Source organism: Sapajus apella, unplaced genomic scaffold (assembly GCF_009761245.1).
Source record: "Sapajus apella isolate SASKATOON/1434 unplaced genomic scaffold, GSC_monkey_1.0 scaffold120, whole genome shotgun sequence".
Taxonomy (NCBI): domain Eukaryota; kingdom Metazoa; phylum Chordata; class Mammalia; order Primates; family Cebidae; genus Sapajus; species Sapajus apella.
The window spans coordinates 154,121-173,584 of NW_022437060.1; the positions used below are offsets into that span (position 1 = coordinate 154,121).

The 19,464-nt window shown below is 47.6% G+C and overlaps 1 protein-coding gene and 1 long non-coding RNA gene across 2 annotated transcripts in view; one reads left to right on the plus strand and one right to left on the minus strand.

Moving 5' to 3' along the window:
• GYPC (glycophorin C (Gerbich blood group)) overlaps positions 1 to 14,129 on the minus strand; it is a 34,907-nt gene extending 20,778 nt beyond the window's left edge. Inside the window, exon 1 of the mRNA XM_032260960.1 lies at positions 13,704 to 14,129. Coding sequence (XP_032116851.1) covers positions 13,704 to 13,743 — 40 coding nt within the window. The 5' untranslated portion in view covers positions 13,744 to 14,129. The remainder of the gene's footprint in view (positions 1 to 13,703) is intronic.
• On the plus strand, positions 10,874 to 16,688 carry LOC116538539. The gene is made up of 2 exons (XR_004263672.1): positions 10,874 to 12,264; positions 16,478 to 16,688. It is a non-coding gene; the product is annotated as an uncharacterized LOC116538539 (long non-coding RNA).
• Positions 16,689 to 19,464: the final 2,776 nt, after the last annotated feature.

Below are 19,464 nucleotides of genomic sequence, written 5' to 3' on the forward strand. Positions count from 1 at the left end.
TCCTTCCTTCCTTCCTTCCTTCCTTCCTTCCTTCCTTCCTTCCTTCCCTTCCTCCCTCCTTCCCTCCCTCTCTCTTTTTCTTTCTTTCTTCTTTCTTTCCTTTTTTGACGATGTCTCACTGTGTCGCCCAGGCTGGAGTGCAATGGCATGGTCTCAGCTCTCTGCAACATCTGCCTCCTAGGTTCCAGCAATTCTCCTGCCTCAGCCTCAACAGCAGCTGGGATTACAGGCACCTGCCACCACGGCCCAGCTAATGTTTGTATTTTTTAGTAGAGACAGGGTTTCCACCATATTGGCCTGGCCGGTCTCAAACTCCTGACCTCGTGATCTGCCCGCTGCAGCCACCCGAAGTGCTGGGATTACAGGGGTGAGCCACCGCACCCAGCCGAAGCGCTCCTGTTTAAGCCTCCCTGTCTCTGAGCTCTCTGGTCCCTCCCTGGTCAACATTTATTGAGTGTGTGCCCCATGCTAGGCCTGAGCCTTTGTCCACAGCCTCTCATGCAAGGTGCCTGTGGGGACAAAGCCACCAAGAGGCTGAGCTGTGCCTGTCGCCCGGCCTGGTCCCCTTGAAGCCTGTGGCCCATGCGATATTCCACTTCTTGTCAGAGCGCAGGCACATCCCTGCTGTCTCAGCCCCTGCTCGGGATTACAGAAGTGTCTGTGAGGACACAGGCATTGCTGGGGAAGCAGAGGCCAAAGGGGGTGAAACGGCACCCCAAGGCCACCCTCACTGGCTCACAGCAGGGCTGGGATGGCAATGGGGATGGGAGGCATGTGGCTCTGCTGGGCTTTTTGTGCCCATCTGTGAGTGCACTGGTTAATGAGGCGCTGTACCAGGAGACTCTCCAGGCAATCCTGAACCCCAGAGTGGAATGGGGATGTACCAGAAGGGGTCCATGCAAGTGGCCACAGCCTGGCTATGCTTAGGGCTTGGTCCAGGGAGGCTGGAGCAGCTCTGGACAGTGGTGGGTTGCAGCACAAGACTCCCTGAGTGGAGCTGTGGTCTCAGAAGGAGACATCATGAACTGCAGCCAAGAGAACCTGTTTCTCTTTGGGGAGGGCCTCACACGCAGGGAACTCAAAGGAGAACCATCTTTTAGAATCACTTGGGCTCTCAGGGCAGGAGACAGGGCAGTAAGAGGCCAGTGTTTCATCACCAGACAGCTCAGCCTCTGTTCCCATAGCCCTGGGCCGAGGAAGGCGAGATGTGGCCGGAAACTCAGATAATTTTGCCTCTGAGATGTTGCAACCTCAGAGAAGCCTTTTACCAAAAGCACCACTCTGGAAACAGAGGGGAAAAGGACCATGAAGCGAATTAGGCAGAGGACAAAAGCCTCCAGGAAATAATAATAATAAGGCTTAGAAGTGCCCATGAGCGGGAAACACTAGCTCACTGGAACTCTGAAGGAACACCATGGATTTCATCCGCCTGTGACCGCCATGTCCTGAAAGGGGCATTTTGACTTCCCCTAGCATTGTTGGTTTTCTCAGTGAGTGACAAACTTCATTTCACTCAAACGAATCGTTTAAAAATAGCCTGTCCCAAAGGGGTTTTTCCGAGGCTCCAGGATTCTGAAATAAGAAATGACCCAGGGCGAATTACCAAAGCCTGATATAAATAAATGTACTCGGCAGCCTGCTTGAACCAACTTTCTTTGACTCCTCTTGTGAAAGGATACTCTGTTCTTCCCTGAAACTCCATTTCCGCACATATGAGGGGTGGTGGTGTGCAACGGTTAAGAGATAGTCTAGGGGTTGGACCCCCTGAGTTTGAATCATGACCTGACGCTCACAGCCATGTCCTGTACCTTGAGGATGGGGCACTGCCTGGAGCACCCACTTGCAGCACAGGATCACGGGCAGGGGTAAAGGCCGTCAGGCAACATTGCTGCATGTAGTGAGCTCTGCACGTTAGCACTGTTCTTCCTGCTATATATCCCTGCAACTTCTCTTTACCAATTTAATCTCCAGAGTTAGAGGGTCCTCAGCAGTCAGCGCTGATCGCCAACGTCTTGTCTTTTCAAGCACAAAATTTTAATTCAACAAGCTGAGACTGTATCTAACTAGGTCAAAATTTACTATCATTTCATATTAGCTAGAAAAGCACCCACTTACATGGGGGACTTATACTCTGTGAAGTTATTCTCTAAATAGCTAGATAGCTATTTAGCCATTTCAGCAATTAATCACAATAAGTCATAGGCAATTCGATCTGAAACCTGAATTTGTGTGATAAGAAATTTCTCAGCAGGAAGACTGGATGCTTTTTATTCCTGTCGTGAGGTGAACCCTGCTGCCCCAAGAAGCCCAGCAATGCTTCAGGGGCAGGCATCTCATCCCACACCTTTGTCCCCTCTCAGTTCTGAGGACTGATGGCAGGGAAGACCCACCCTAGGAGTTTCCGACGATGGAGGAACCAGGGATGTATAAAGTGATTAGTCATCACTTTGTGGATGAATTGCTCTCACGATAGAATTTTGTATCCGGTCTCATTTGTAACATTTCAGGTTTTCTTCCTGGAGTTTGAGCATAAAGCTTCTGAAGTTTGATAAGCATTTTTCTCACGGAATTAATTGGTAAAGTGATAAACAGCTGTATGTTCATTGCCGTTGGCTGTAGGCAAATATTTAACCACAATGAACCTATTTTACAACTGCATGGGGCAGAGACGTCTACTATGAAGGGATCCTCTGAGATCTAGGCCTCAAAGTGTCCTCCTTGACAGCAATTAGTGAACTGAGCATCAGTTAGCCGCTCTGGCGCTGGAAGGCACCAGGCAGGAGACTTCAAGCTTGTCTCGGGAGGAAGCCATAGCAAGAGGCCCTTGGGGTATGGTCACCAGGCCTTATTCCTTATTCAGCTGGGTCAGATGGACTTTTATCTCTTATGTATTTCTATATTTCATCTAAGAATTGATTTTATAAAATTGCCACTGCTGCAAAAAGAAAGTCAAAAATAAAAATACTGCAATAGAGGTTTGTAGTTCTGATGTTCTTTTGTGTGTGTGTCTTGTAGGGTGGGGATCCCAGGTGAGGAGTCCCTTCTTTTGAAAGTTCAAAAACATGTGGCTTTCATCCCAAAGCAGCCTGACACTGCTACCTGTTTCTGAGCCAGGTGCAATGAGCAGTCTGCTGGGCCGTGTGTCTCTGATCAGTATTTCAACTTGCTGTGTTTTTTGATGCTCCTGGGTCTTCCCTTCCTAACCAGGCTGAAGGCCCTTTGAAGATATGGTCTTTGTCCCTTTGTGTCTCCTGTGCAGCGCCTTGCACATAGTAGGGACTCCCTGGATTAAAAGCAAAGCTCCTCAGATTGGACTGGGATGTCTAATGGCGGGGCTCTTGACTGTATTCACTATAAGTCAATGCAAAGCTAAAGGTTCGGGGCTCATGACACCTGCTACCCAAAAGGTCCCTGCAGACTTGAAATGTAGAAAAGGACTCCACATCATGTGATAGGCTGGGAATAAGGGCAAATGCATATAGGAGTCATATTTGGAAACTGACCCAAATATTGAACTACTGGGGCGTGATTGGGGAAAGCTGCTGCTGTTTTCTTTACAATAGACTTAGGGAGGGTTCATTGCAGAATAGTCTGCGAGAGTTAGTGCGGAACCCAAAGCCAAAATGAGCAAAACAGCCTTGCTGAATTCTCAAAATCCATGTGTCTCTGTCTGCCAGGTGGGGTCTGATGGCCACAATGACCTTGAGTGAGATGCAGACAGAGGAGGCCATGAGGAGATATTCTACATGGCAGGTGCTCTATACTGAGGCAAAGAAATGGGAACAGGGTCCCAAAAATAGTGGAGTAGAAAAAGTTTCAAAAGCACAGGGCACCTGACACCCATGGCCAAAAGATGCTGTAGGCAGCAGTTCTTACATTTGTTTTTGGCTATCTTTGGGAGGTCAGTAGGACCCCTAGACCAAATGCCTGTCTGCTGTGTCCCAAACCAGATCCCCAAGGGTCTGCCTCAGGTCTGGGGCTGATACCTGTTTGCTGCTAAGAAACGCAAGAAGGTGGTGTATAGGAAGAAATGTGTGTGTGCTTGTGGGTGTGCGTGTGTGTGTGTGTGTGTGTATGTGTGTGTGTGTGTATGTATGTGTGTGTGTACAGGGAGGGAAGGGAGAGTGGGCAGGAGAACAGAAGGCCAACGTCTGTTTCTTACTTCCAATGACTCTTCAGCCTCAGCCCTTCCCGCTTAAGAATGAAGAATGAGCTTCTGTGGCTCAAACAGTGTACTCACAAAGGAGTCAGAGACAAGGGACTGGTCCAGTCTGGCTCCCTCCATTGCCACCTGGTTGTGTAAATTCTGCCAAGTCACTGAACTTCCCTGAACTCTGCTTTATATACCTGTGGAAGAGGGAGACCAGCATCTCTCGAATGAAGAGAAGAAATAGATTTGAAAGTGCCTAGCAAAGTGTAACAGAAATTGCAGTCATGCGGTGACAATGGTCCTCTGGCTGGCTTGTTATATTTTAACACAGAACAAAGCTGCCAGCCCAGGGGTGGTTTCACGGTGGAGGCATTCCAGGAATTGGCCAGGAGTTGGTGGGGACATTATTCTCTCCCAGTGCCCCTGCAGTGACCTTGGGAGGCAGCTGCCCACTGCTTCCCCGGGGGAGAGTGGGTTGGCCTGCTGCCCTTGTCTTCCACTCTGAGCACTGCATTAGCAGCTGCTGGGCCACAGGTGGGTGCCTGCAGAGGATGGCAAAGGGAGCACAAGTGTTCCCAGGTGTGGGGGGGAACAAAGAAGCCCAGGAGAGCCACCTCAGGGCTGTAAGGAGCTGAGCAGAAGGGTAAGGAGTCATGGGCAGCCTCTCCCAGCAGGGCACGCTGCAGAGTCCCAGAGCTGGAGGAAGGCACCCCTCGCTTCCAGGAGGGAGTGTGTCAGTGATACACAAGGAAGCCCTGGGGAAATCGTCCCTTTGAGCCTCACTTTCTCTCTTTCTAAACTGGAATTAATAATATGTGCATCTGTGTGATGCCTTCAGCATTAAAGGAGGCACTGTGTGTGTTACATGTCCTCACTAGGTGTGGAGCAGGGCAGCGTGGACGCTTGCCAGGGCGTGCCCAACCTCGGGTGCCTGTGCCAAGAGTCTGCTGTAGTGCTGTGCCCTGCATCAGCGTTCCTTGGGCCCCAATCTGAGATGATCGCTGCTCCCAGAGGCTCTCCAGGGCTCCCCTCTGGGCTCCTTACACTGGCTGAGGTCCTCCAGCCTTATATGTGCCCTAATCTCCCTCTGAGCTGCCATTGGGTGATCTCCTATCTGTCCCATGCATCAGCAGTTCTCCCTTACCTATGGGGGATGCTTTCCAAGACCCCCAGTGGATGCCTGAAACCAAAGATACCACTGAACCTTACATACATGATAGTGTTCCTATATGCAAATACCTACGATAAAGTTTATTTCATAAATTAGTTTATTTTATAAATGTGACATAGTAAGATATTAACAACAATAACAAATAATAAAGTTAAAACAATTGTAACAATGTACTGTATAAAATTTAAATGAACCAGTCTCTCTCTCTCTGTCTCTCTCTCTCTCAGTAATACTGTACTACAGGTAACTGAAAGCTTAGATCAGGACAACAGACTCTAACTCAAAGTCACCCTCGTCCTCAGAGAGATTCTACCTACATCCCTCCACTTGATCTCGTTCCTACAATTCTTCAACGAACATGAGCTGCTTATGTAATAATGAAATAGGGCAAAGACAACTTATTTTTAAACTTGTAAGTGAAGAGTAGACTAATCTTCTGACTTAAAAGGACAAAAGAGTAAGAGAAAGATGGAGAATGAGAAAGACACAGAGAGACAGAGAGAGAAAGACAGCAAGTAGTGCACGCACTGAGCCTCTCAAGCATCTACTCCAGTGAAATCCTGTGTTTGTGAAATCCCACAGGAGAGGTAGAGGCTGGCCCGGAGCTGCCCCTGCAGGTGCCCAGCCCAGGGAACCCTGCCGTGACAGATCCAACTGCTAGGGAGCCAGGACTGCGGCGCAGAGGAGGATCAGAGCCGTGGGAACAGGGGGCAGGTCCAGGCAGGGAGGGCAGAGACAGTGGGCTCCGTCTCCTCAGCCTCCAATGGGCTGAGCTCAGGGCACAGGATGACTTCCATGGGTCGAGATGCTTTACTTTATGGGTCCCTTCTCCTAGCAAATATTAGAAATCATATCTGATGGCTGCATTGGTATAACGGCAAATGTACTATTTGATCTTAAAGGTTCATTTCCTCCTCTCCGATTTTAAAAGGAACTCAAACACTGTTGTGGGCCTCTAGAAGCACTGTGGGCTCTGAGCAGCGTGCCTGGGGATCAGGTCCTGACTGAGCCTTCCAGACAGCCTGTGTGTAGGGGGGAAGAGAAGGGTGTGTGAGGGGCTGGCAGGCTCTCTGTAAGTCACATCTACTTGCTAGTTTCAGTATCATCACATGCAAAATGGAGATAAAAATACCTCCCTGGGGCTGCCGGAGGGTGAAATGAGATGGCATCTGTGGAGTGAAGCCTTGTCTCCGCTCTGAGACAGGGCTACAGTCGCCAGAAGAGAAGGATGGCTCAGGAGAGTTTAGAGAATCAGTGAAAAAGAAAAAAAGATTATGAAAAATTTTTAAAAAGGTAATACTCAGGATTTTCAGCCATAACTGAAATTAATTTCACTAAAATAAGACGTTTGGCAGAAGTAGAAGGAAGGGGATTCATATGACAAGCCCATCCAGGTTATGGTCAAGCAAGGCCTGGCTCCCCTGCCAGGAGTCTGGGACTTGGAAAAGCTGAGGAGCTTATGAAAAGAGAGAGAGAGAGAGAGAAAGAGAGAGAGACCAGATCCTTAGAGAGGCCCATATCCAAGCCCGTCCAAAGGGGAGCATGAAGGAAAAAGGATAAATGACTGGAAGACATTGAAAGGTCTTCATTGAGTGCATTAGGGCCAGGTCAGCCGCTGGACGAGGCCCCCCATTCACACGCAGGGGAGGCGGCACTGGCAGGCAGGGGAGAGGTCAGGGCCAACCTGAGAGGAGCTTAGAGTACACCAGGGTCAGGGCTTCGCCCAGGGTGGGGAGAGGCTATGGGGATTGCTGGGGTCCAGGACACTCTCTAGACCCTGCTTGCCTACATGGATGGACCTTCACATCCCTCCAGCCATTTGCTGACTCATTCACTCATTCCTTCACTCGTAGGATGCTTTCAAAGAGCCTACTCTTCTTCATGGAGAAGCAGACAGCCCAAGTATGAGTGGCTGAGGGGCTGGCTCCCAGATGAGGTGGCGGGGGTAAAGATGACCTCTCTCCGGGGTGATGTGAGGAAATGGGACCCCAGAAGGTAAGAGGTTTGCTCCCCGTTACACAGCTGGCATGTGTGGCTAACAGCAGGGCCTGTGTGTGTTTTCTAGGCTGCTCCCCACTGCAGTGCCAACTCTTGGATAAAAACATGAAAGAGCAGCATCAGCAGGGAGAGGGCCTTGCCCTGGGCTCCATGGGACCACACAGATCCAGATGGATGGTTTTCCGTGGCAAGGAGCAAACAGAGAGGAGTCTGGGGAGCAAGGAGGGGGTGGGGCAGCGGGGAGGAAACTGGCATTTAAGCACACACAAGCACTCAGTAAGTGGAAGCAATTAAACACAATTATGAACACGTACCAGGCGTTACCCTAGGATGTTTATCTATGGGGATACACTGAATCCTCCGAGCAAAGCCCTGAGGTGGAGACTATTATTAGCTCCATTGACAGGATCAGGATTAGCGATAGATTTTGCAGAGTCCAGTGCAAAATAAAAACATGAGGCCCCTTGTTTGCAAGAGAATTTGAAGATAGCAACAGGAGAGCACTAAATCAAGGAAGTCCAGGACCCTGCTGGGCAGGTTCTACCCCTGTGAAGCCATCCCTGTCCCAGGTGATGGACCAGCAACTTGTCCCAAGTCACAGCCAGCTCACAGCGGATCCAGATTCAAAACCTCATTCTCAGATTTCAAAGCTAATCCTTTATCACTAGCAAATCGACACAAAGTCTATTTGAGCTAAAGGTTTAAAAGAATTCAGAAGGGGAGTCTGAACTTGAAGCTTCTAGCATCACTAAGGCCTGTGTGTAGGTTTCAGCAGGAGCATTGGGTGAGTTTCTCCAGTGAAACTGGATTTCACCTCCAGCGGACTGTTGCCCAGTGAACACAGGAGAAGGGCATGGCTGGGCCCCACACCAGACGCATCATTGTTTTATCAGGTTTTGATCTGGCAACCTGTAGTTTTCCCCCTTTTAAGACTCTGCTGAGAACATGTGCCCATCGACTGCTGATAAAATGTGAAGGCTGTCCATTCCAGAGTTCTAGGAGGAAGAGTGGCAAGGCTGGGTCAGTTGGAAGCTCTGTGCTTGAGTCCCTCATAAAATTGCCCACTGCATGTGGGAGCAGCGGGTACGAGGCGCTCTGGCAGTGACTCTCTGCAAGGATGTGTCAGTCAGAATGATCATATGCAAAGTGCAGATAGACAACGCCATCAGGGTGTGCCAGGGAGGCAGGGAGATAACCAGGGCCACCCTGCCCAGGGCTGGCTCTCCATGCCCTGAAATGGAGCTTCTTCCCCTGAACGCTAGAAAGGGGTCAGTATTGTGCCTGCTGGCCCCAAGCAGTGTGTGACTTCAGTGTTTTCACAATAAGAGGAGGGGTATCTGGCTTTCACATGGATACGCGGAATAAGAGAGACTAGAATGCAGCTCCATGAAGAGTTCTGAAGGAGAGGCAGTGATGCCAGCAGAGCGGGGGTGGGAGCAGGGACCACAGAGCCCTGCTTCGCCCCCATCTGGAGCTGGGGGACCCCAGGCGAGGCAGGCACCCCTCCCCAAGCCCAGTGCTTGCTTGTGAAGGGGTCAGAACCGCACAGCCTCTCCGGTGATGTCAGGGCCCGCCCAACCTTCGCCTTGCCCAAGAAGGAACCAGTGTCGGTGGGCCAGACTCTGCTTGCATGCGGGAAACAGGCTCTTGCCAGTTTCTGCCATGGGCTAAGATTTGGTACAGGAACGTCGTTCTAGAAGAATGTAGAAAAATGAAAATGTATAATAACTAAGGCTGGAGCCCGCATTCTCTTGGAAGTTCAGATTATGTGAGGATCTGAAGAAAACCCAGGCCAAGATGAGAGGGAGGTAGGGACAGAAGAAGAGGGAAGGATGCAAAAATGAACCCCAGCTGGGTAAGAAGGTGGGAAGGACTAGGTGGGATTCCTGGGGCCCAACAATTGTGCCTTTGGAATTTGACTCCTGTTCGCCTAAACTTCTTATTTACTGGTCTCCACGTCCATGCCAAGTTCTAGACCAGGAGCTCCTGACTGAAGGCTTTTTAAAGGCTCTTTTGGCATTGGAATGGTGGCAGTCCTGGGAACGTGGATGGGTTTGGGGTCATCCCTGCAATTACCCACCGGCTTCAAAGAGGCTCAGCAAACACCTCTCTGTGCCAGGCCTTGAGTCAGGTACAGGCAGGGTCACAGAGCCCCTTGGGAAGTCAGAATTCTGGGAAGAGGGCAGACTCAGGAATCTGTCAGGGCTGCAGCTGTGCCCACGGCCGTGATGGGTGGTTTTCTAGGCTTGGGAAGCTGAGTCCTAGCAGACCAGCAGATGCCTGTGCCCTGGGCACTCCGTGTGTTGAGGAGCCTGACATGGGCAGTTGTGAGGGGTGAGGCTGGAAAGGTAGCAGGCCTGGAAAGGTGCATGGGGGAGGGCTTGAGGACCACCCCGAGCCAGCCGTTGAGGTAGGTAAGGGCAGCAGCAGCCCAGTGCAGGCCAGGCCTGACCACAGAGAGCAGGGCATGGGTGCAATGGCGGACTGGGGGGGACAGGGCACACAGGCCTGGCTGAGGAGCTGGGGGTGGCAGGCAGGTCCTGAGTGTCTGTGCCTTAAGCATCCCTCTGTGTGCAGAGCCACAGCAGCGTGCCCTGCCTGGCACATACAGGTTGTGGACCACACACCCTGCAATGCTCCCCTTGGCTTGGCCTGGGTTGCCTGTGGGTTCTGGCAGCCTGTGTCTACAGCCTGGCTGTATCCCCAGTGCCTGGGTGCCCTGTGGCGGCTTATCTCCCACTGAACCGCTATAAAAAATTCACAAATTAGCTGGATATGGTGGTGTGTGCCTGTAGTCCCAGCCACTTGGGAGGTTGAGGCAGAGAATCTCTTCGACGCAGGAGGTGGAGGTTGCAATGAGCCGTGATCGTACCACTGCACTCCAGCCTGAGTAACAGAGCACAAGACTCTGTCTCAAAAAAAAAAAAAGAAAAAGAAAAGAAAAAAAAAAAGAAAAAAAGAACATGCCTATCAGAGAGGGTGTGCAGGGGAGACCCAGGTAAGGCCATTACCAGGGCTTGGTGTCTAAGTACTAAGTTGTTATTTTATCAAAAGCTGAAAACAACAGTGGTCTGCAGGGTGATCCTCAGGCCAGCCTTGCTCCAATGAATTCCACTAACAAAAGCCACCTCCCAAGCCTCTGCTATGGGTGCAGGGCCAGTCCCTTCTGCTGTTGCTTTCAGGTGATTTCAGTTATTACCACTCACAGATGGGAAGACTGAGGTGCCGAGGTACCTCCGATCTCTCTCAAAGCTGGTGAACATTGGAGCACAGTCAAACCCAGGGCTGACTCCACAGCACGGATGTTGCTGTGGCCTCTGCTCTGCCTGTCACTCATCATGTGATGAGGACACATCCTTTCACTTCTGGGTCACGTTTCCTCCCAGGGGTGGGGTGCCAAGAGGAAATGAACAAAGGCATCAACCGACACTTCCCAGAAGAGTAATACAACCTCTTACGGAAGTAAGAAAACATGCTTAGCCTTACTTAATTACAGAGGCTTATTCCAAAGTAACAGTGTTTTTTTATACTCATCAGTTTGGCCAAGATTAAAAAAAAAAATGCAGTGTGAGGATGCAGAGAAATGGTGACTTTCATAGGCTATTTTTGAGCATAGGAAACTGGTATGACCTTTAGGAGGGTAGTTTCTCAAGATCTACTAACATTTTAAATGGATACAGAAATTAAATGCTGAGGTAGGGGAATTTATCCTAACAGTTTACAATCACTTGCACGTAAACCCTACTTACTCATTGTCACAGGAATACTGTGTTTGGTTTAAAAAATTAAATGAAGTTTGCACACAGCCTAAATGCCCATTGGAAGAGGAATTGGTTAAATACAATACCAAGGTCATTCATATATTCATACAATTCTTATTGTGCAGCCCTGGGAAGAATGGGCTAGTCTCTACATGGTGTTAAGTTATCATGTTTAAGAGATATTCTGATGGAAAAGAACAAGACGAACTAAAACACATGAAATACACTTTATTATGTAAAATAAGAAATATTTGTATTGGCAAATTTACTTCTGGAAGGATTATCCTCAAGAAATAAAGCAATTGCCTTTGCGGTAGCGAGAAGATGTCTTTCTCCTATTTTTAACTCTTCATTCACTGTTAACTTTACTGTTTGTTTGGTTTTGTGTTTACAGCATGCTTGCGGGCACTTTGCGTGTCCTCAGTTACTGGAAGATGGTTTGGCTGCGGCCTCAGACAAACACTTGAGGCACAGATGTATACGCAGGTCTGCCACCAGAAGAGGCATGCTGACTTGGCTTGCCCCAACCTCTCACCCCTGCTGAGGAGGCCTTTTCCTAAGCATTGCAGATGGGTTCATTTGTTCCCACCGCAAGCTCCTAGAATGCTTTGTACTTCCCACCCCTTTCCTCTCCAGGGAGCTCTGCAAGTCCCCAGAAATACTTGCCTAACCACAGGCACCCTTGGAAAGGTCCAGCTGCTGACTGCCAGCACCATGTGACTCCCAGTGCCAGTGACATCTGGAGGAATTGAGCAATGGCTGAGGTGGAATTTCATTTGGCACTTAATGGAATCCTCTGCTTCTGCCAGAGGCGGTGAATTCTATATAAAGCTGCCAAACCTGGCCGTGTCTCCTCACTGAGCCTTGATCCCTTCCATCCAAGGGTAAGGTAAATGAATTGCTGTGCATGACTCACGAGCAGTAACTGTGGTTTTGGGGCCTAGCCCACCTGAGCAGAGCAAGCCTGCCTGGCGGAAGTGGGTCCTCTCCACTCTAACCTCTGGATCTGATGAGCAGCTACATAAACTGAGACAGGATATAGACACATCCTGCCTGAGTTGGTAGCAAGAAATAGCTGCCTCCCCCCACCCTCCTGCAGTTCCAGCACAGCAGGAATCCTGCCATAAATCAATCTGAAGCCTAATGTGGAATAGCACGCCAGCCACCGCTGTTTGTCTCCCAAGGTCAGAAACCTGAGTCCTGGAAAACTGCTTGTGGGGCTGGGCTGGGCTGGGCATGGGGCAGCGGTCTGGCAAGCCCATCCTCTTCAGGCATGGGGATGCCTTTCAGCCTCACCTCCTCAGTGCCTAAATTGGAATAAGGACAGTGGCTTCTGTCCCTTTAACCCAGGCCGCGCCATATACACACACACAAATACGTGCTCAAGACACACGCACAATCACACTAAAGCATGTGAACTCTGAGAACCACATACAATTATATAAAGATGCCCAGCCTGGATCCAGCACTTGGGTTGTGTCCGTCTCTGTGCGGAGCCATTTATACGCACTTCTTACTGCTAAGATAAGGACTCTCCTGGTATTATTCCTGCTTTGCAGATGAGTAAAGTGGAGCTGAGAGGCTGCCTTGCTAACAGGCAGTGCAGACGATCCCAGTGCATACCGAGGGGCCTCACTCCCAAGCACCTTTGATGCCTGTGCACTCCCAGGCTGGCCCAAGCAGAGCCATGGGCACACGCAGTGCAGTGTACACACGTAGACCGAAGCCACGCTCATCCATGCCAAGCTCCGGCAGGGTGAGGGGTGAGGCCTCACAGCCCTCTGGATTTCAAAGACTTCTAAGAGAGCTGGTGTCTCCAATACCCATATCATTATCATGTTAGTAAGGTAACGTTATCACATGATAGGCTCAGGACAGCTTCTCTCTGACAGGCTCTCAGGATTGGACCGCGCCAGGGTGGGGGATGACAGGGGCATGCATTAGGCTTTTTGGTTAAATAAAATGGTAATTTTTATTGCAAAAGCCCAGTGGCAGAGGAAAAGGGCAGAGGAGGCCCAGCAATGTTTCCAAGTACCTACAAAAACTTTCATCGCATATGATTTCCCGTCAGCAAGAAACCGTGATGGTTTAAAAGAGAAAGAAAACAAGCAGTGAGGAATTACGAGCCCCCAAAGGATTCAGGCCGGCGACTCCCCCGCGTCTGTGTGCCCCTGCGGTGCCCAGCGGAGCCAGCACGTCCCGGGGCAAGGCTGGAGTTGCCTGGAGTTCACCCGGGCGCGCCCGGCCCGCCCCAGGCTGGGGAGCAGCACAGACGCAACTTGGTGTGGACTCTTCCCTAACTGTTCTTTAGGGGGACGATTCTGGCCCCTGACACTTCACATGCCCCGCACAAAGAAACACAAGGCGGGCGACGCGCCCCGGGCGGGCGGGCTGGCGGCCTCTCCAGCTCCGGGACGGCGTCCGGGACGCGGGACAGGGACAAGGCACCGGGAACAGGGGCTGGAGCCGGGATCAGAGCCCAGCGGGCGCCTCCTCCGCCGGGAGGCCGGGCACCGACCGGGACACCCGGGCTTCCGTGGCCGCGGCTTGGCCCCCTGGCTGCTTGCTGCGGGCCTCGGCCTCCCGCGGGCCCCCAGGACCCCTTCCCACGGCGGGTACTCACCGAGGTCGAGGGGCTGCGCCGTGCGGTTGGGGCTGCTCATGGCCCACGGTCCTGGGCGTCAGCCCGGGCAGACGCCGCGGGGACGGGCCGGGCCGGGCCGAGGGAGGGTCGCGCTCCCGGGATCCTGACCCTCAGCGGCGGGAGGAAGCGGCACCTGGGTCACACGCCTCCCGCGCGGGCCGAGGGGAGGGGCTCTGGCCCGGAGATAGGCAGACTTCATTTATTTTTTTTTCTGCAGACTTGGCTGGTGGGGTTTCCACCCTTTTTTTTTTTTTTTAAACACACACCCGCCCACTTCTGAACTCTTCTGTGCTCCAACTTTCCTGCGCAAGAACCACACTTTTCTAACTGTTTCTCTTTCCATCTGCCACTACCGGATACAGAGGTAGTGCCTGAGAAGTCCCCCTGGAGGGCAAGGAAAACTCCCTGATGTGAAATGATGACCTGGCCCAACACTGTCGGGGATGGTGACCAAACAGAGCAGATCTGTGTTGAAATCTTGGCTGGCTGCGCCGCCGCTGGATGGCTGGGCGGCCTCTCTGAGCCAGCCGCCGGGCATTTGTCCCTGGGGAAGAGTCCCTGTCTTGTTGGCCTTTGCGAGCCCTGTACCCATGGATGGCCTGTTTAGCAAAGATTATTCCAAAACAGGAAGAATTGCCGGGCAAGGGTCAGGTGATTTGTTCCCATTGCCTTTCTCTGAAGCTCCCAGACACAGTGGAGTTTGTGAATTTGCTCTACTTTTGACATGAAAACCTACACATGGATTTCCATACATACCTTGGTTCGTTAAATGCAAGTCAGTCAACTGGCACCACCTACAAAAAATGTATCATAGCGTCATCTGCCCATTCTACCCAAAGACAAGGAATTTGGAGCCCTTGTTTTAAATCCCTGCCCAGGGGAACACCCTGTGCTTCTGTGTGATGTCTGAACCGTCCTGTGCTGCTTTTCATTGTTTACTTGATACTTTCCCAAGCACTTTTGTGGCTCCCTCCTCTCCTCTACCTTCTGCCATTAAGGCCTGTCCTGCACAATCCAGAGAGCCAGGCCAGCTGTCTGTGCAATGTGTGAACAGTGCCTTTGGGGCTGTCCTCTGCGTTGAATACAATGAGAGGCTGACCCCTGGAGATGTGCAGCATAGAAGCTTTGCTCCCCTCCACCTGGGCTGCACAAACTCCAGGCCTTCTTGGCATAGTGGGAAAGCACTCATGATTCTCTTCGGTTAGGTCATGAAGAGCCACCGCTGCTTGGGATCTTTAGTCAAACTGCCATGTGCAGCACGGGCATGTTGAACTGAAGTAAACTACTCACAGAATGCCTTTGGCCTTCTGTGGGGAAGCCCTGAATCTTGATTTCTTCATGCCTAAAATGGAGGCAAGGTTGCCTGAATGCCAGGGTTTTACAGAGGCAGTGATGGTAGAATCCCAGTGGGAACAGAAAAGGCATTTAATAAACAGAAACGAGCAACGATGACTTTAACAGTTTCACTTCTTTTTTTTTTGGTAATAGATACATATATGTCTAAGTGGGACAATAGTCCTTCTCTCCTTCTTTCTAACTTTCCAGTTGCATTTCACATAAAGTTGTGAAATGTTATTTTCACAAACAATTAAAGTTATTTTCTCTTTAATTGTGTGAAATGCAACTGGAGAGTTGGAAGGAAGCAGAAACTCCTGCCAGGTAACCAAAGAACAAGTCATTAGGTCATTACAGCACGCTTATAGAACCTGTTGGCCTTAGACATAATTTAGAACCTGCTAGCCTTAGACATAATCATAAGAGATTTCCTTAATTTCTTAGGGTGGGACAGATTGAAGGCATCAAAATGTTGTAGACAATTCCTTACAGAAAGGGAGCCAAAAAATTAATAAACTAACTAAACAGCAAAAGTGGAAAGCCCCACACACTACAAAAGTCAAATACAAGAATAAAGTAGCATTTGTTACAGAACTAAATCATTCTCAGCTCCAACCATCACTGGAGGATGTGGCAGTTCCTTGTGCTATTAAAGAGCCAGGGCTTTGGACGTCAATCTGGGTTAGTTACCGCCTACTAGCTGGGTAACCTTTAGTATTTTACCTTCTTTCTCTGAGCCTCAATTTTCTTATCCTTGAAATTGGAGCAATCTACAAATTAGGCGTTGTAATATATTTGATAATAATTAATGAGATAATTACAATGGTAGTACACTGGAGATACTTAAAGATGTTGGCCCCCTTCTTCCTCTAACGCATACTTCATTTATAGTAAGGACACCAGATCATTTGAAAAAGAAAGTAAATAGTGTTTCATAGCGTGTAGCAAATTAGCTCGCGAAGAAACATTTGAAATATTTTAGAATATTTAACTGTGAAAGTTTGTAATGTTAAGTAAATGACTGTTACTTTAGGAAGGAAAAATAATTATATGAAAAATTTGATTATATGATAACAGTCTGATATTAAGTCAAGAAATGCATTGTTAATGTGTCTTCATGTGCTGGATATTTATTCATGAAGTTAAAAAACCTCAGCTATATCTTGCAACAATAAACCAGTTCTTATCTCATCTAATTCCCATAAATACTCTTAAAGAGAGTATTGCCAAGAGTCCATTGTGAAGATGAGAACCCAGAAGTTCAGAGCAGTGACAAGAACTTGCTCTGTAGCGCAGCGGACATTGACAGTTCTAGCTGTCTCTTCATTCACTGCTGTGACTGAAATCAGCTGCAGAGCCCTCCAAGGTATGAGGTGGTGTGATCCAGTCCGGAAGGTGAATTTTCTCTTTCTCTCCAGGGAAGAAACTGCCCATGGGAAATCGCCCTCCAAATCCTCAGTGCTGGTCCCTTATTGGGAGCCAAGTTGGAGGTCCCCTGCTGCTGTTGCTGTCTCCTGGGTGAGCCCCTACAGACTGGATGGGTAGATGTTACTTGGGCCCTTTACTGAAAGATTTTGCCCCTCATCACAGTAACACGTGTTCTTTGTGCAAAAAGAAAAACAATTAAATAGAGAAAACTTCAAAAAGATACCTAAACCCTAAGAATTGCTTGCAATCTCTAGCACATTAAAGTTATTTACCTTTAGCCCTTTTTAATGCATTTATGAATATTTGCTTTATACTCTTGAGATTTTACTGAATATGTGATTTCAAGTGCTGAGCTTTTACAACCAAACATTATGTCATGAGCATTTTCTCATATAAAAGTAGAAAAGCTGTTTAATTCATTTTAATTACTAGGTTGTTTCATTTTCTTTGCTAGTTAAATAGTGCTGTGATAAACCATATGAATATAAATATCTGGATTTCGTAATTTTTTCCTTAGTGTCTATTCCGACAAGCAGAATTACTCAACCAAAGTTTAGGAGTGTGTTTAAAGCTTTTGATACATTCATAAATTGTGGCTATAACCTTTACTTCTTCCAAATCAAGAGTACCAGTGCTTATCTCGGAGTTTCTTGCCAGAATTAAACAGTAAATTTAAAATCATAGTTAATTCTGTGCATGAGAAACATACATAGTTATTTGTTTTAGCATTTTCTTTGATTACCGGAAAAGTTGAACATGCTGTCACATGCTTATTTACAAATCTCAGGTTCTTTTAGGTTAATATTTTGTTCACACTGTTTCCTGATTTGGAGGTGTGATGGTTAACACTGAGTGTCAACTTGAGTGGATTGAGAGAAGCAAAGTATTAATCCTGGTGTGCCTGTGTGAGTGTTGCCAGAAGAGATTAACATTTGAGTCAGTGAGCTGGAGAAGGCAGATCCATCCTTAATCTGATGGGCACAATCTAATTAGCTTTCAGGGAATATAAAGCAGGCAGAAAAACGGGAAAAGGAGAGATGGGCCTAGCTTCCCAGCCTACTTCTTTCTCTCATGCTGGATGTTTCCTGCCCTGGAACAATGGACTCCAAGTTCTTCAGTTTTGGGACTCGGATCAGCTCTCCTTGCTCCTCAGCTTGAAGACAGCCTATTGTGGGACTTCGTGATCATCTAAGTTAATGCTTAATAAGCTGTACTTTATATAGGATATACATATATATCCCATATATATATGTAAGTTCTGTTCCTTAGAGGGACAGAACTAATAGGATATACATATGGGATATAATATATATCCATGGGACATATATATATATATATATATATATATATATATAAAATAGGATATATATATAGGATATATATATATATATAACTATATCCCTCTATATAGATCCTATTTTATATATATATCCCATTATATATTATATATATTCTATTATATACATATATCCCACTATATATATATATCCTATTATATATATATACCCTATATATATACAGAACTAATATGAGATATATACATATCCTATTATATAATATATATAATATATTATATATAAATATATATTATACATATATAATATATATTTCTTATATAATATATAATTATAATCCTATATATAATATATAATATATAATCCTATATAATATATATTGTATATGTATAATATATATGTAATATAATAGGATGTATATATAATAGGATATATATATATAAAATAGGATATATATAAAAATAGGGTGTGTGTGTATATATATATATCTCCATATATATATATATGATATATATATATATCTCCTATTAGTTCTGTCCCTCTGAGGGAACCCTGACTAATACAGATTTTGGTACCAGGAGTAGTTCTAGAGGAACGGAATATTAAACATGGAGTTATTTCATTGGTTTTGGGGTTTCTGGAGTTGGCTGCTTAATATGATTAGACCCCAAAATGCTAAAGAATCTACTTCTAATATTATGGAGAACAATGATAATCCTTGGAGTGAACTGTTTAGAAAGCTGTGTAAAATAAATGCATTTGACACTCCTAATTCACCGTTCATGAGAGGCAAGAAGTTTGGTGACTCTACATAATGCTTTTGACCATATGTGGAGAACCAAGGAACATAATGAAGCTGGTTGGTTGCTCCTAAGTTCAGGGACAAAGTGATGAAAGAAAATGATGAACTCAGGGATTCTGTCTCCTGGTTTCAGAAGCAGATACTGAGCCTCAAATCTGCTAAGACTGCCCTGAGTAAGAGTCTTAATCTTCTGTAGTGAAAGAACTGGAACAGTGGAAAACAGACGCAAGCCCTTACCATGCCAGTGGCTGACCTGCAATGAAAGATGCATGCACAGCCTCACCAGTTGTCTACTGTTAGAGTGAGGGAATTTATTGGAAAAGAATGGGATTCTGCAACTTGGAATGGGGACATGTGGGAGGACACTGATGAAGCTGGGGACACTGAGTTAACTCTGATGACACTTTTTTGCCAGAAGGAACAGCTTCCTCATCCCCAGTAGTGGCAACATTCCCTCCCTGACCCATGCTACCATCAACATTTCCATTTTTGTCTGAAAATATAAACCGTATGCTACCTGAGGCAACAGTCATGGCCTCCCCTGAAGCAGTTGCCAGGAAAAATAATGTTGATATTCTTCAGAAGCCACCCCCAACACCTTTGTTTGATTCTAGACCTATAACTAAAGACTTAGGGGGCCCCTAGAGGTGAGGTTGAGAGTGTGATCCATGAGGAGGTGCACTATATTCGAAAAGAGCTTTTTGAGTTCTTTAATTTATATAAGCAGTGATCTGGAGAACAGGCATGGGAATGGATGTTAAGGATATGGGATAATGGTGGAAGAAACACAGAGTCGAGCAGACTGAATTTATTGATTTTGGCCCACTAAGTAGGGAATTTTCATTCAATGTTGCACCTTGGGGAGTTAAAAAAAAGTTCT